We start from the raw sequence: 17754 nt of genomic DNA on the forward strand, positions 1-17754 counted from the left end.
GAAATTGTCAAGTGCTTGAAACTGTGTTGAACTAGCAGTCTCCTCTCTCTTCAGTCAGCTAAGGTTAATCTGTCTCTTACGATGATCTCTCTCCACTCTACTCCGAAGTCGGCTTATATCTGGATTTTATAGAGACCTCCAAGGGTTCCTCCACTTCAACCTCTTCAGCCCCCGCCCCACCCCCCACCCGGGTTCAAGCTGCAGTCTGATCTAAATTTCACAGACTAAGGCCTTTGGGTTGTTTCTCTCATGGAACAATATGCAACATCTGGAGGGAAAGTGAAAACTCGAAGGTTTGGTAAGTTCCGCCTTAGGTGGCTACATTTTTCTCTCCCCATGGTCAACCAGTGCTTATTCTCTCTCAGAACGCCAGGTTCCATTTTTTTTTTCTTTCACAGTGAGACTGCCACTTTAGCTCTGTCATAAAAATAAACTAAACCTAAGAAAACAAGTACTGGTAGAGAAAAGGGATCCCTGCTGTATCATTGCTGAGAATGTAAATGGTGCAGCCATCCCTCGAGATAGTATGGAAATTCCTCACAAAAGTGAAAGTTGCACTTGATCAAGAAATTCTGGATATTTATTGAGGAAATAAAACTGCTAATTTGAAGAAACAAGTGCACAGCAGGTTCATTGGAGTATTTTTTCCAGAAGTATTCAAGATACAGAAATAACCCAAATGTTCATTGATAAAGAGAATGAAAAAGATATTTAATGGAAAACTACTCTATTAGCCATGAAAAAAATGAATACATATATATATACATATTTTAAAACAAATTTGGGAAAACATAGATGCATCCTGAGGGTATTTCGTTGAGTGAAATAAGTTGGATATGGCGAGGCAAGTATCTAATTCACTTTCATGTGAAAAATAAAAATAATTAAAATATCATAGAGGCAGAAATATGATTGGGGAGGAGACTTGTTAAGTAGGCAAAATGGCTAAAGGTGATAAAAAAAAAACTACAGACTTTTAGTATGAAATAAATAATATAAGGACATGTACAGCAGGGGACCCTAACTGATAATATGATATTGCTGTTTTGAAAGTTGCTAAGATAGCAACTGGACTTAGTATGATGTACACAATGTACACAAATGTCGAATCGTATTATTGCCTGAAACTAATATTTGTATGTCAACTGAAAGTCATTAAAAAGTACAAAGTCTACTACTTCACTTCCCCTACATTGTAAGTTATCAATAGCCAAGAAAGCCAGTTGATAGAATATTCTCTTGATGAGACCTTCTTGAAAATCGCATGGCTATCGTGGTCCTGCCCCCTTTTATTTCAGCAGGCATGGAACTGATAGACTTGAGACCGATCTGAACTGTAGCCAGGTCCGTTTCTTCTCTTTGCTCCTACCATTTCTTCTTGTCACCTGATCTGTTCTTTTTCTTCTTCTCAATGACCAATTAAGACAAAGCTGAAAGTCCATTTCAAAACAGGCTTCCTGGAAGCCCGAGGTGCTGTGTTCTCAGCCTAACAGCTCCTGATGAATGAACTACCTGGATACCGCCCGTGTTCACACACTTCACCTCCACACCCTGATGAAACAGCATCCACCACAGCTACCCTCCCGGCTCAGGACAGCTCTGGGGCAGGAGGCGCTGGGGAAAGACTGGAAACAAATACACCCCAAACAAGGATGGCTCCCAAGCCTTTCAGGCATCCGAGACAACCCCGAAGAAACTGATCTAAATTTCTTCTCCAGAGACTTGGTGGGAATGTCCCATGGAGGAAATCACTTAACAACATGTAAATTACTTAACAGCAAGACAGGCAGTTCCCAGAGTAAACATCTCCCATCTCCTCCCCTCGCTTTAAGACAATGAAGTGAACGCCGATTTCCCTGGCCAACAGCGAAATCCGACAACCGTGACAGCAGCATAAATAATTCATACTTCTTAGTTCCTTCTGGAATCTGACCAACTCCTTTCTTTAGTTTCCAGAACTCCTAACGGTCTGTACTTTAGGCTCCAGTGTGCAGACAGCCAGTTCACACTGAACTCATTCTTTATTTTTTCCTGTGCAATTACTTAGTATTAGTCTAAATACCAAATCTGAATCTGTCTCAACATTCATGTTCTTCCCCCCTTCTACCTCCCCTTCCTCTGTGCACAGGGGATTTATTCCAAACCAACAAAGGTTTTAAAAGGCACCTACTGAGTGATCTGCTACCACACAAAATGGCTGCTACAAACAAGAGTCAGTATAAGCGAGCTTCGAAAATGTACCAAGGGAGGCTAAGAAGAGCACTGCAGTGGGATAGCTCATGGTTTGCAGTGACTTGAAGGCCCAGCCCCCATGCCACCTTCCCCTACAACTGCATCATCAGGCTGAGGATCACAAGAAGGAGCCCATACCCCCATCCCACTGGGTGGGACTCGAGGGTCCTAGAAATGCTGGACATGGCCCCTATAACACATACTCAGGATCAAGAGAAATAAGGTCTCCCTTCGCCTCCAATCAGGAAGGACAGTTTTTCAAAGGAACTCTTGCTTTTTCATTTGGGGGGAGGGGTGTGCATTTGAGGGCCATAACCAACTGTGCTCAGGGGCTATTCCTGGCAAAGCTTGAATGGGGTGTCAGGGATTGAACCGGGGTTAGCCAGATGCACGCCAAGTGCCTTGAGCCCTGTACTATCTCTCCAGCCCCAGCAACTGTTTTTATTCCCAGCTCGCCAACCTCTAAACACAGTCACTTCTATCTCTTTATTTCTTGCTCATTTGGCAAACATATTGAACCATGTTCTATGCCCCAGAAGGGACCAGAGGGTAGGGATACAGAGAGGAAATAAGCCACAGTACCTGCCCTCTGAGATTCCTGTCAAGACTTAAACTTCCAGTAAGCATTTGAGAAATATTAAATAGTATCCGATTTAAAAAAAAAAAATCCCAGTAGTTTCTTCCCAGCAAGAAACTAATCATCTGTTACAAAATGATCATTTCGTAAGGCCAAAAAAAAGAACTTTCATCTGGATGTATAAAAACCATCTACAAGGGCTTATGTGAAAAAATGACAGAAAAATCTGCTTCAAGAGCTGGTGCTAAGAATCTTATGCAATGGTCAGGTGAAGTGTGCTACCGGACCTGCAGTTCTTTTGCATAAAATAACCACTTAGCCCAAACCAGAGGTTAAAACCTGCGGTGCGGGTTCTGCCCAACTGCCACCCCTGGCACAGCTAAGTCCAGCCATTATTCAACCCTTTGTTCTTCTCATTTGTAAAATGGGGCAATGTAAGACTATCATTCATGCCTCACAGTTTTAAAGAAAAATATAAATGTGCTCTGGAAGTTTAAGAGCCACATTAGAGTAATGCACTTCCAAACCTCATCTTAAATTATTAAGCATCCACAGTCTCTCGCCCTCTGTGCCCGGACACTTTAAAAGGATGCCGTGCCAAAGTCCATTAGTGCAGGAATGAACATCAGCCCAACACGTATGATGTCTCCTCTTTCTTTCAGCCAAACCCTTGAAATCGGATGTCTAGCAAGAGAACAGAAAGCTAACGTCGGGATTGGGGGATGGGGGTGGATAATGTCCCTCTGCCAGCAGTGCAAAATTCTCGCTCCTCCGAGCTGCTCTCAGTTTGTTTGTGTAAAAGAGTTAGTGTTTCCACACCCAGGGCTGCTGTGATTCTAAAGCTCTCAGGAAATGCTTGCTGTGCAGCCCAGGCTCTCAGAGATCTGTGGAAGGCACGTGGAAGGTTTTCGCTTTAGCAGTCTGTGGCGGAATCAGAACATTCTGATTGTGTGTGTGTGTGTGTCTGTGTGTGTGTGTGTGTGTATGTGTGTGTGAGATGTATGTATTGGGGCAAGAAAAAAATTTCACTTCTAATTCAAAGAAGAAACTATATGAGGAAGAAAAGCACAAAATCCAGATCCAGACAGAGCTTCAGCCTGGCTCACTACAGGAAGTGGATCAATTGGCCCCCTGCAACTCCCGCTCATGAGATACTGAGCGTCACACCTGCCGGGCGGCCTGGAGACAGTGGGGGCTTGGAAGACTGGCCCTGGGGACCTTGGAGCCCCTGGCCACGACTGACCACGGGGCCTACAGAGTAGTTAGTCCTAATTAAGTTGTGCTGCCACGAGAAAGCAACACCTGATTCCAAAGAGAAAAAGAGACAACACATCCCAACATTTGGGGGTTAGGGGCAGGGCTGGGGCTCCCAAACAGTGCTCAGGAATGCCAGGGGGCACCAACCAGATTGGCAGTTCAATGGTGACGATGTTGATGTTGCTCAGGTCCTGTACTGCCGGAGATACCAGGGTTACCCTGATAATGCCGGGGTTCTCTAGGGCTGCACCCAGCCGTACCTGGACCTCCGAGGCTGTACTGGCCATGCACAAAAGGCCATAGGGTGCTGGGAACCGAACCCGGATCTGCCTCATGCTCAGCAAGTGCTGGACTATCCTTCAGTTTCACCTCAGCCTTTATTACTGAGCACATGCTGAAGTCATATTTTGGGTAGCACTGCACTGTAGCACTGTCGTCCTGTTGTTCATCGATTTGCTTGAGTGGGCACCAATAACGTCTCCATTGTGAGACTTGTTACTGTTTTTGGCATATTTAATCCGCCATGGGTAGCTTGCCAGGCACTGCCATGCAAGCGGGATACTCTTGGTAGTTTGCCGGGCTCTCTGAGAGGGATGGAGGAATCGAACCCGGATTGGCTGCGTGCAAGGCAAATGCCCTACCCGCTATGCTATTGGTCCAATAATATTTTGGGTATAGTGGATTAATTACATGATTGAAATCAAGGTCATCAGTTTATGCATTTTTATCGAAGGCGAATGCTAAAGCACACCATGGCTCTGTCTCAAGTGCTCCTCACATTTGTACTCTAGCTTTACTTATTTAGTGGTGGGTCGTGACCCCAAATGGTGCATGGAGGGAGTATAAACAAGTGCAGAGGTCATGGAAAGTTCCCAACAATCGAAAGGTCTGAGCAACAGCAACCAAAAAGTAATTCAAAATCAACCACAGAATGAATCCGCGGTGTCTCTGGCAGCACTCAGAAAATATTTTTATTGCATTATTTCTTAGCAAAGGTAGGTGGCAAGTGGAAAAGGTTGAAGAAGTCTTGCTATCCAGAGCCAGTCCCCAGTGTCCTAATCTCCCCCGTCCTTTGAAGGGACACACGAGCATATGAACCCGGAATCACGTCGCTTCCCTGGGGAGCCCTGACACACAGCAAGAGCAGTGAGCACTCGGCAGTCCTCTCCCAGATCTGTCCTGGAATCAAACCAAACACGTTTTTGCAGCAGACGCTGGGATAACACCAGGAAAAGCCCTACAGAGAACTGACCTGCGAATGCCCTGGGGTCGGACAGGCCTCGGTGTGAATCCTATCTCTGCCATTCACCAAGAGTGCATCTCAAGAAAGCTATCTAGCCTATGAAATCCCTATTTTCCATAAAAATAATAATTTTCCCCACAGTACTACTGGGACGGTAAACGGCGAAGGAGGAAAAGGTACTTGGGCACCTGACCTAGCACTTAGCATGTAAATTTTAGCATATTTTAGTTGAGTATCACAGTAAATTCAAGCAACATTAGCTAAGCACCTTCCAGAATAAGAACGGGAGGGGGCAAAGGAGACAGGCCCACTCATCTAGGCCTGGGGCCAGTGCCTTAGTCAAACTCCTTAGGCGCTGTATTTATTCCACACAGAGCAACACTGTCCTCTAGTGACAAAAATGTGTAAACGCACCCAGAGCTTGAGGCAAAAATCGGAAACAAACCAAGAAGTGCACTCGCGGGCAGCGGGGGTGGGGGTGGGGATATAGATTTTCCTGGGCACAAAGACAGTAAGTTCTGCAGATCAGGAAGATTATATATTTATACGGGATAACAGAACGTCAGGGTCAGGTAGGGCACTTGCCTTGCATGCATCTAGCTAGGTTTGATCTCTTGACACCACATAGGGTCTCTTGGGCACTGCCAGTAGTGATGCCTGAGCACAGAGCCAGGAGTAAGCCCAGGGCACCAGCTGGTGTCTTCCAAAACATGACAACAAAAATAGTATATCCAAGAACAATTTTTACTCACGAGTCACCTTGAAAGCAATGGCATGGGAACTGAAGGATAATAAAATGATCAAGGCTTACTATTTACCGCGATGGTCATTTTCCTTGGTATAGAGCTTTCTCAAATAGAAGAAATAGCCACCCTATTTGAACACATTTAGTGAGATCTTTTAAAAGGGAGAAATTTTATGTTCTTAAATTTACTTTGATGAAACAGCATAGAAGGTTTGAGTCTTGTAGATTGTTCGTGCTTTGTCGATAGATTGCAAACCAAATTTAGTCACACATTTCGTTAATATAATGGTTCCAAACAAGGCTGAGCTGTTATATGAACCTTAAATAATCTTTTGTCTTTTTTTTTCACCCCTTTCTTTTTAAAGAGGACTTAAGACAAAATAACAGGACACCAGGCTATAATAAGAGAAGACAGCTATGCTTCATCTAGTGCCTACCACATAAACATAAAGCGACAGTTGCTAACAGTTTAATTGCTGTTCCAATTGCCAAATGCCCATGGAATAAAAACTGCAAGTTGCAATAATTCTGTTTCCCTTTTTTTTTTTTTTTGGTTTAAACCAAGATCTACCCAGGCTGGGGAGATAACATAGTGGGTAAAGCACCTGCTTTGAGTACGCTGCATCTCCAGTACCCCATATGTTCTGTGACCCTGTCAGGAGAGAGCCCAGAGCACAGCGCCAGAAGAAATCCCTGAGCATCTCTGGGTGTGGCCCAAGGCCCCAAAAGAAGAAAAAATAAACAAAACAAGGCCTACCACAGTATTTCATTTCCTGATATAGTGGGACATCAATATACATATACACATATGTACATATATTATATATATATATATACTTACACACACAGTTGACAATCAGTTGTATCATTTTAAAGTATAACATCTGACAATAACACTTTGACATTCCCGTAACTATGATACCACTTAAAGCCCCGCAACAGTTTAGAATATAGCCACTGACTAATCTCTAAGAAAGCACGAAGATGAAGCTATGGTAAAAGTCACCTTCAAAGACAGAAATGGGCTATCATTTTAATCACATACCTGATAGGGACATTCTGAGTGATACTGGTCCACTCCCCTAAGCTAACTGGAATGAAAACCTTGCTACTTTAGAAAAATTTTGTAATAATTCCCTCACACAATTTTTTTTCATAATGATCTGAACAGTTTTCATTAGGTGAACAGTGGGGTTAATATATTACCCCTTAACCCAGTTCCAAACAACTCTGAAATGTGTGCTCTAGAGACTGGGTAGTCCTTGGTTCGATACCGTGACATCACTCCGGTATCCTGAAGAGCAAAGGGAAACGGAAGCTGAGACCTGTGCTGACTGACCTCAAAACTGGGTGCGAGGAATAAAGGGAAGGCGGTCTGGGCTGGGAACCCACTGTCCAGGGTCAACAGTACCTCATCTGAAGAAGGAAACACAAGCACTGCATACCTTGGCATGATATGGTCCTAAGACGATCCAGCCACAGAACGTGTAACCCAGATAAATCATACCAGCGCAAGCACAGAAGCGAAGAACTTTGGGCAGAGAGGCTTGCATCGTTAAAATAAGTACCTGAGAAGAAAGTCACAGAATGGGGTAAAGGAGAAAGTGGCAACTAAAACCTAAGACAGAGATAAAAATCAATCCCAGTTGGTCAAAAGCAGTTCTGCATCCTCCTTACGTTATAAGCTTGGAAGTAGCCCAGGTATCTGATGACTCCAACCCAGACGAAGAGTGTAGATGTTCCAAGCAAAATGCTGCACAGATCATAATTTGTGAGGTTCTAAGGAATGGAACACAAGACACATGCGTAAGCATTTCACGCCACTCAGTCATCAACCTCACTTTAAAATGATTGAGAAAGAACGGCTTTCCTGCCTCTCTATGGGTGATATTAAGTGTTTAAAAGAAGAAAGCAATGCACAATTCCAAGCACATTTATTTTCTTTTAGCATATTGATTGGTTGAGCTGTTTTTTTTGCTTTTGTTTTTCTTCTTTTGTTCTGGAGCCACACCTGGCAGTGCTCAGGGCTGACTCCCAGCTCAGTACTCGGGGGACCACGTGATGCCAGGCCTAGGCCTCCCAAAGCATGAACTCAGTTCTTTGAGCTACTCCCAGCCCTGAACCAATTTAGAAAATAATATTATCCTTAGGTGGGAACTGCATTTAGCTCTAACCTGGTCATGAAAAAATATATAAGTATTCCAAAATACCATGCAGTTACTTTTGAAAGAAAGCTCAATATGATTGCTAATCCTGCTCCTACTCCTCCAAAATTCTTGGTCTAATTGAGGAGCCCAGAACACCAGCACAATTCTAACATGCTAAGTGCATTGAGACATGCAATGCCCAGTTCATCATAACCAACTGGCTTCTCACGGGTATAGCAAGAGGGGGCTGAGAGACAGAGCTACAGGTAAATGGACTAACACTGAAGAAAGCACAGTGATGAGAGCTGGCAAGATACTGAGAATTGCAACGTTGAAGGGTCAGTGAGCACTGAGGTAAAAGAAGGGGCACAGCTAGATGGTGAGGTCCCTGGTTCGATATCCTGACATCACTCTGGTATCCTGAAAAGGAAAGGGAAACTGAGGCAAAGAACTGTGCTGACTGACCTCAAAGCTTTGTGTGGGAAACAAAGGGGAAGAGGTCTGTGCTGGAACCCCACTGTCCAGGTCAACAGAACCTCCTCTGAGGAAGGAAAAATGAGCCCTCCGTGTCAACCAGTTGAAAGGCAGCACTTCATTCCAAGATGATCCCAGAAGAGTGAAAATTCAGAGTCTTAGAATACTTCCAGAAAAATGACCTTAACAGCTGTGTGCCCATGTCTGAGAAACATAAGGTTGAGGCAGACCAATCAAAGAGGAAGCTATTAGAGCAGTCCAGGCCTGTGAGGAAGCTAGTGTGAAGAAAGTCAGAGGTAGTCAGGATGGAGAAAAGGGGACATTTTGGCTGTCGGAGTCTCTTCAGGCTTGTTCACTGGCAGCACGGTGTAGATGGGAGAAGTCTGGCTTGAGGAGTGAAGACTTAGTTTGGAGATGAAATCAGTGACTTTAAGGTGTGCACTCACGTAAACCCTCCCTCGGCCCCATACGTCACGCACCCGGGGCTCAGCATGATCACCACGGACTGTTGGCTGGACTGGTGCGTGGGTCAGTTGCTCCTTCCACACCCAAACAAACAACCTGTTCAAATTTCAGTTCCTAAGCAGGTGCTACACTCAGTATCCCAAAGAATGGTCATAAGATGGTCATAAGATGGTCATCCTCCACAGAGCATCAGCTTCTTTATTTTACCTCCAGTGGGATTGGGTTGGGGAAGGCTTCCCTCTCACGGGTGTGAGGAGGAAAATAAATCATGACAATCACATGATAGGCTCCAAGACGGTCTTCGATATCTGAGAGCCTCAGTTTTTCCAGAAGGACAGAAAAGACAACAGACTACAAGTAAGGCACCTCTCACCTTTGCTTTGATTTCCATTTTTAATATGGATCCAATTATTGTCATGAGGTCACTGATGATCACTAGGATGTACCATCCGTTGATGAACTCCCATTGGTCAGCATTACACACATGGCGCTTGTACTTTTCCAGGAAGAAATTTAGAAATCTCTGAGGAAATAAGTCAAAAAATAGTTCACCAACCACACTGCCTGCTGGAAAGAGACAACCAGTGCCAAATAGTGTGCGTAGCTGCAAAATGTTAGGATACTGCCTTTCTGCACTCTGTAGAACCACATCAAGAGCAGCATGATGCCGGAGCGATAGTACAACAGGCAGGGCATTTGCTTTGCAGACGGCCGACCCAGGTTCAATCCCCAGCATCCCATATAGTTCCCAGAGCACTGCCAGGAGTGATTCCTGAGTGCATGAGCCAGGAATAACCCCCAAGCATCGCCGGGTGTGAACCACCACCCCCCCCCCGCCAAAAAAAAAGAGCAGGCATGATGGCACCCACCTTCCCAATGATCCATTCCCCTGGAAGCACACTTTCAGGTCTGTGAAATATTTCAAATATTAAATGCTCATGATCAGCTCCAACCAACTCATGTAATATCTGACACATAGCACAGTGCAAACGTACATCTAACAGATTAGTTGTATATTATCAACTCATTCCATCTGGCAACCACCCTGAGGGGGGTCCATTAGACCAATCTTCCAGAGGAGGAAACGGAGACCAGAGAACTTAAGTCAGGACCCGCGTCCAGGTAGGCCACAATGGGCTCCATGGCACCCCAATATTCTTCCTTACTCTGGTAGAACCAGGACCCCAACCTGGGATTCAAAATTTCAAGGGATCCAAGGCGGGTGGATAAGGAAGATGAATATTTATTCCGTAAGTTCATCGATGTTCAGGGGTAAGGAAAGTTCAGTGCAGAGTATGACCTCACTTCAGAAAGGACATTCTGATGACCCCCCATTTCTCAGGGTCTCAGCTCTGGTCAACACACGGGTCATGAGCCCTTGAGGGTGATTATTCACAAGAGGCCTAACCTTTAAAAGGTATAACTCAGACCCTCTGCTCCTAAAGACTAGGATCTGAGAGGTCTTCTAACCCATTTTGGCACCCAGAGCAGCTTCCTACAGAAATGCATCTAGACTGTGAGCTGTGCTACAACTCTGTGTGGCCCGGGGATGGATTTTTCCTCTCCACCCTGTTTCTCTGTGCAGAAAATGGCGGCAGCGGCAACATCCACGTGGCGAAAGCCACCTTCTAAGACTCCCAAGCCAGAGGTATGAATTTTGCAGTTTGTGGCTCTTAGGTGATCATGGGAAGGGGGTGTTACTGGCATGCCCTCGGCCCAGATAAGATCCAGAGCTGCTGAGCGCAAAACATAGTCTCTCCTAAAGACTATGATCCGAGAGGTCTTCTAACCCATTTTGGCACCCAGAGCGGCTTCTTACAGAAATGCATCTAGGCTGTGAACTGAGCTAAAATATCAGAAATCCAAAACCGAGCTCAGGGGGCTGGAGCGATAGCACAGAGAGTAGGGTGTTTGCCTTGCATGCGGCTGACCCGGGTTTGATTCCAGCATCCCACATGGTCCCCTGAGCACCGCCCAGAGTGATTCCTGAGTGCAGAGCCAGGAGTAACCCCTGTGCATTGCCGGGTGTGACCCAAAAAGCAAAAAAAAAAAAAAAAAAAAAAAGACCCAATAGAGTCTTCATTCTCAGCAATGAAAAGAAATTATTAAATGATGTCTGTTCAGCAGGCCTGATTGTTGGGGGAAAATTCCAAACAATAACAGTGAGTTCTCTATTGAAATATTGAATGTATTCAAAGTATAGAGAGAATAAAGTGAAGATCATTAGCCACTTAGGTGGGGGGTGGTTGGGAGGGGGGTATATTGGGGTCCTTGGTGGTGGAATATGTGCACTGGTGAAGGGATGGGGGTTCAATCATTATATGAATGAGACTTAAACCTGAAAGCTTTGTATTTTTTTCATGGTGATTCAATAAAATAAAAACTTAAAATAGATAAATAAATAAATAAAAAATAAAAGGTATAACTCAACCCAGGGGAGAATTTTTTTTAAAATGTCACTGCTTGACAATAAAAAAAAAGGCATGCAGTGGGCTGGAGACAGTACAGGGGTTAGGGGTCATTACCTGGTCTCCTAAGTCTTGCTGGGGAAATAAATCTCAGGAAGCCTGAGGATCCGCACCGCAGAACTGAGCGGTACCACATCCCCAGGCCCTTGTAGGGACCCGCCAGCCAAGCTTATTATTTCCAGCAGGGGCTCCCGGACTGCTTGAGCACTGCTTGGGAACAACCCCCGCCCCTCCCCCACCCCCAAAATAGAATATAGTATTTTGTGTGCTCATTACTCATGTACCACGCCTCTGTGCTTAAGATAACTCCTGCATGTAAAGAGACCTCATTTATTCTGGAAACATTCAAGAGTCTGAGTTCACGACTGTGCACCTGTGTTTACCAGCTCAGCTTTAAGCAGGATAATTATCTGATTCCCCCTGACACACCGGAGCCTCTATCGCTTCCTGCACCTCCGGGGGTTTAATGCCTCCTGGGATGCAATCATGCACAGGGGTCTAATCTGTGATTTAGTCAAGGTGCAAAAGCAGCAGGGACCCCAGCGCAGGGCCGGCGGGGGACGGGAGGTACACTCACCCGGCGCAGCCGTACAGCCAGCACGATGGACCTGGTGCACAGGACGAGAGACGCCGAGCATGTCACGATGACAAGTGCATCAAATATAAGGACGTACTGAGTGTTCTTCTGGACTGGGGAGATAAACGTTAGCATGAAGTGCACCCGACGTGGGCATCATTTCCAAATAAGATGGCAGTCTGGAAAGAAGGTTACCTGGTAACACCTTCAACACCAGAAACAAAGCAAACGCCCTGCAGTCCACCAGTAAGGCCAGGCAAGCCCGGGCGTGGGAGGTTTAAAAACACATCCTAGATGGATTACAACACGTTTGTAAGTATTTACTACAGAATTCTGCAGAAGGTGGTGCTTTGGGGCTTCGTTCAAAAGAGGCCAAATGGATAAACTCGGAGTCGTTGCTCATAAAAGTACATCAAACTCTCCTGGATCTGGACAGGAACAGCTTACCCGCCACCACTCAGAATGCCTGTTTCTGCCTCTCAACCTGACCCAGTCCTTGCCAGCAGAGAGTGCCAGTCTGAGAAGCTTCCTCTGAACCTGGAGAAAATACCCTCCTGGAACGGCAGGTAGAGGACAGCTCTTTGTCTTCACACATGAGGAAGATGGAGCCTTACCCTTTCTATTACTTTGTCCTCCCAAGTCTTCTGGTTCCACCCTCCTGGGCCCTTTGTCCACCCAGCAACCCCTCTTCAGCCACTCAGCTTTCCCTGTCCCCCTTGCCCCCCTCCCCACTCACTCTCTCCATTTCCCGTTTCTCTCTCCTTCCTCCTCCCCTTCCGCCCCCACAAGTAACCAGTTTACTCTCCTGCTGGGTCCAGGAGGACTTTGCACACACTGATCCCTCTGCCTGGAGCATGCCCTCCTGTCACTCATATTTGAATGACTCAAGCTGGGAGTTTCAGATCTTCCTAAGAACAGAATCCCTAAATGCCCATCTCTACCTACCCACTGTGGTATCACTGTCACTATCACTGTCATCCCGCTGCTCATCAATTTGCTCGAGTGGGCACCAGTAATGTCTCCATTGTGAGACTTGTTGTTACTGTTTTTGGCATATGGAATACGCCACAGGTAGCCTGCCAGGCTCTGCTGTGCGGGCAGGATACTCTTGGTAGCTTGCCGGGCTCTCCGAGAGGGACGAAGGAGTCGAACCCACTCTGGTGCCCTTTCAAATGACAATAACCCCACCTCCGGGTCCCCATGGACAGCTCCTTCTAGTCCCCTTTGCCTAGTGACCCACTGACTCGTAAGTGCTTCAAAGGAGCAGGGACAGTGAAAAAGGCAAAAGGGCCTGTCTCTGCAGCCTAATGGCCTGGGTTAAAGTCTCTGGCCCTGAAGTTTATGATGCCTCAAGGAAGTCTGCCCAGTCTTCTCATCAGAAAAATGGGCAAGATGAAAAATACCTGCATATGGGGTTTGTTGTTAAATAAGGTTCTGTGTGGAAGCACTTGGAAGGACCCCAGGCAAGAAACAACGGTGGAGAGTGGCTATTATGATATCATCTCTCCCCACTACAAGCTGGGCCCTGATATGGACAGACAGTACCGAGGATAAGGCACCTGCCTTGCACCTGGCTGACCCTGATTTGACTACACCCACCAGCACTGCTAGGGGTGACTCTAATGGTGACAGAGCCAGGAATAGCCCCTGAGCACTGACAGGTGTGAACCCAAAACAAACAAGAAAAACCCCACAAACTTATTTTGGAACCAGAAAGACAGTACAGTGTTCATGTGATTGCTTTGCACGTGGCCAACCCTGGCACCCCATATTGTCCCCAGAGTGATCCCTGAGAGTGGGACGAGGAGTAAGTCATGAACACAGCAGGATGCAGCCCTCCCCAAAATAAGCTATGCATTTTGTTCAACAAGGGAATGACTGTGCCCAGTGTAATGTTTCACCCTGCTTCCAAATCATGCAGAGACCCCGCAAGAAGACACGAGAAAAGCACTCTTTGACTGACCTGCTAGAACTTGTGAAGGCAGGTTAGAGGCAGAGGGAGAGAAGGCCCGATCAGGGGTGAGCGGAATCCTCTGGAAGCCACGTGGGCCTCAGAAGAAGGAAGCTGGGTCAGCTGAGAACGGCTTCGGGTTTTCTGTCCTGGGTTTACTGAGTTGAGCCCTCCAGCCAACACTTACAAACAGACAGAGGACACGGCAGCAGCAGAAGCCCTGGGTGTGGACACAGACAGAAATGCAGGCTAGGGAGGATGGAGGCGTGGAAGATGGGGAGCAGCAACGTGTGAGGATGAGAAAAGAAGAGCTTGGGGCGAGTCTGAACTTGGGGCGCTGCACTGTGCCAGCTCCTCTGAGAAATCGGCATGTTCATAGAAGAGGAGCGACGCCAGCATGTCCATAGGTGTAGTGACCAGGGCCCCAGAACAGTGCTGTGGGTGCCGAAGCTTATCCCAGGGTGCAGAAGTGCAGCTGGCCTGTCTGTCACACACTGAGCACCTAGCTTAGCCTCGGGCACTCAGCTATGAAACCTGGGGAGCACCGAGGCCTGAGTCATGGACCTGGGGAGGAGAGAGAAAATGGTCTGCAGCAGGTGTTTGTGAGAATAAACCCAGCAGGGGCTGGAGCAATAGCACAGTGGGTAGGGCGTTTGCCTTGCACACGGCCGACCTGGGTTCGATTCCCAGCATCCCATACGGTCCCCCAAGCACCGTCAAGAGTGATTCTTGAGTGCATGAGCCAGGAGTAACCCCTGTGCATCGCTGGGTGTGACCCAGAAACCAAAAAAAAGAGAGAGAGAATAAACCCAGCAACCCACAGCAACTGTCAATGGTCGTTTTCTACTGAGTGGTTCAAGACCTCTGAAAATGCCATCCACGGTTAGGTAAGAAAGCAACAGCGCTCAAGATCATTTGGGAAGAGAGAGGGGAGGGGGCGCATTTGGAGAGAAAATACAAAGGTTAAAACACTTGTCTGGCTTGCGGCACTGGCTCAATCCCCAGCACTGCTGGGAATTTTTTTGAATGAAGGGAATTGGGCAGAAGGAAGAGGGTCAATTCCTGGGACATCGGGACAGGAAGCCTGTGGGGAACCAGGAGGGCATCTTACACCTTCCATTCGTAGCTATAACTAGGACCAAATCATAACCTCTTAAAGTAGGCCTCACTTAAAAATGGGAAAACTGGGGCTGGAGCGATAGCACAGCAGGTAGGGTGTTTGCCTTGTACGCAGCCGACCCGGGTTCGAGTCCCAGCATCCCATATGGTCCCCTGACCACCGTCAGGAGTAATTCCTGAGTGCAAAGCCAGGAGTAACTCCCATGCATCGCCAGATGTGACCCAAAAAGCAAAATAATAATAATAATAATAATAATAAATTAAATAAATAAAAATGGGAAAACTGGCTAGAGAGGTAGTACACCTGATATGGTGCTTACCTAGCTTGCAGCTGTCCCGGGTTCAATCCCTCGCACCACATACAATCCCCGGACACAGTCAAGAGTGAACCCCTGTTAGATTTTGTTTTCCATGCTGCCCCCCCGCCCATCAAAAGGAACTTTTGGGTTTTTTATCTTTCTGCCTTTGGTACCTCCACCAACTTACAATGATCCACAACACTTTAGGGCTTTATCAGCATGACCGCCTCCATTGGTAGGCACTGTGTGCCAACTCTTGTTCTCAGCGCTTTGCTTTTACATAGACCCATTTAATACTCAATATCCTCGAATGAAAGGACTATAATTATCCTCACTTTGAAGAGAAAGAGACTGAGACACAGGGAGAAGGTTAAATCATCTGTTTAAGATCACAGCCATAGTAAATGAACCAAGATTAACCCTGGCTCCAGACTCTTTTTTTTTGGGGGGGGGTGCTTTTTGGGTCACACCCAGCGATGCACAGGGGTTACTCCTGGCTCTGCACTCAGGAATTACTCCTGGCGGTGCTCAGGGGACTATATGGGATGCTGGGAATCGAACCCAGGTCAGCCGCATGCAAGGAAAATGCCCTTCCTGCTATACTATATCACTCCAGCCCCAGGCTCCAAACACTTAAATCTTAGACCTTCCTACATCTTCTAATATAATCATGATTTTTTGAATAACAGTGCAGGGTTAGAGCTAGTACAGCAGGCAAGGTGCTTGCATGTTGCTGACCTTGATTCCCAGCACACACAAGTTCACTAAGTTCTGCCAGCAATCATCCCTGAGCACAGAACTTGGAGCAAGACCTGAGCACCACCAGGTGTGGCCCCCAAAACAAAAACAAAAAACTAGGTACTAAAAAATGCTTTTTGCAACTGAATACTCAAAATCTGAGTTTTTTGAGCTCTATCACTGTCCAAATAAACCACACAAATATCCCAGATCCTAAAATAAAATGATAAAAAGCAATGGTTCAGTATATAACATACTTACTAGTTCCAGATATATTCAAGTCTTTGCATTCTTCAATCTTGGCCTCACTGTCAAAATAGATTTTGATTTTGCCGCTGTGTGCTTTATTGTCAAAGACAATCTGGAGACACAAAAGCACAAGGAGGTTACAACCCAGAAGAAAATAAGACTCCTTTGATATTTTCTTCTGAGAATATCTGCAGCATGCAAACAGCGTGCTAATCCAAAAAGAACGACACTAAGGACATGTCATCACATGCTGCCTTCACCATTTTCTATAATCAATGAAAAAAAAACATGCTGCGAAAGGGGAATAAACACGATTTAAGAAAATCAACATTCTGGTTCAGAGAAATCCTAAAATGAAACTCCATTCCTGGGAACAAAGAAGAGAACTCACTAGTCTTGGACGAGAGAGAATAAAGATCTCAGTTATACTACTTGGAACTTAAAGGTCTTTTCCTCAATGGAACAGAGAGAACCGAGGTTAAGGCCCTACTGTGCATGCAGTCAACTGTGACTCAGTCTCCAGAACCACATGATATACGATGTTCTTTTGTGAGAGACCTCTGAGCACTGAGTCAGCAGTGACCCTGGAATACCACTGGGTGTGACCCAAACACACTCTGCTTCCCCTACAAACATTTACTTCAAATTAATACTTCCGATATGAATCTGTAGGCTTTTTTCTTGCTGGAAATTCTTTTTCATGTACCTTCAGACATTGGTTTTCAATTGCCAGTCTATAGACTGGTGATGGTCCACAGGAATTTTCTGCCAGGCCACAAAAAAGTGATTGTCACTTAACCCGTTACACCTAGATCATGTAGTGCTACTCTTATAAATACTGTAGTGCTACTCTTATATTTTACTCTTATAAACACTACTAAATTAAAAAAAAATTCTTCCTTAGCAGCTACAAAATGTTTCTCCTAGTTTCGTCAACCCACAAGTGTAAAAAGGTTGAAAACCACTGCGTTAGTAAACTCCTAGTTGGCAGGGTACATTTAAGAATTCCAAATACCCACCACATCTTCCTCATTCTATTTCAAGTATATCAATAGATGCTGAGCATTTAGAGCTTTGGAGAAGTAGTTCAGAGGCTTTCTGATAGAAACCAGTATCGTGGGTGCTAGGGTTAGTGGCTAACTTGTGGTTATTTCTCAGGCTTCTTGCTTGATCGCAAGAATACTTTGGATCACATTAGGCCAGGCTTGTGCTT

The 17754-nt window shown here is 45.8% G+C and overlaps 1 protein-coding gene across 1 annotated transcript in view; it reads right to left on the bottom strand.

Annotated features, from left to right (window-relative positions):
- The window catches only part of MCOLN2 (mucolipin TRP cation channel 2), a 61293-nt gene that overhangs the window by 10767 nt on the left and 32772 nt on the right, over positions 1–17754 (bottom strand). Inside the window, exons 7-11 of the mRNA XM_004603317.3 lie at positions 16554–16653; positions 12186–12298; positions 9514–9663; positions 7732–7833; positions 7500–7622 (exon numbers count right to left, since the gene is read on the bottom strand). Of these exons, the coding sequence (XP_004603374.1) occupies positions 7500–7622; positions 7732–7833; positions 9514–9663; positions 12186–12298; positions 16554–16653 (588 nt within the window). The remainder of the gene's footprint in view (positions 1–7499; positions 7623–7731; positions 7834–9513; positions 9664–12185; positions 12299–16553; positions 16654–17754) is intronic.

Source organism: Sorex araneus, chromosome 5 (assembly GCF_027595985.1).
Source record: "Sorex araneus isolate mSorAra2 chromosome 5, mSorAra2.pri, whole genome shotgun sequence".
Lineage (NCBI taxonomy): Eukaryota > Metazoa > Chordata > Mammalia > Eulipotyphla > Soricidae > Sorex > Sorex araneus.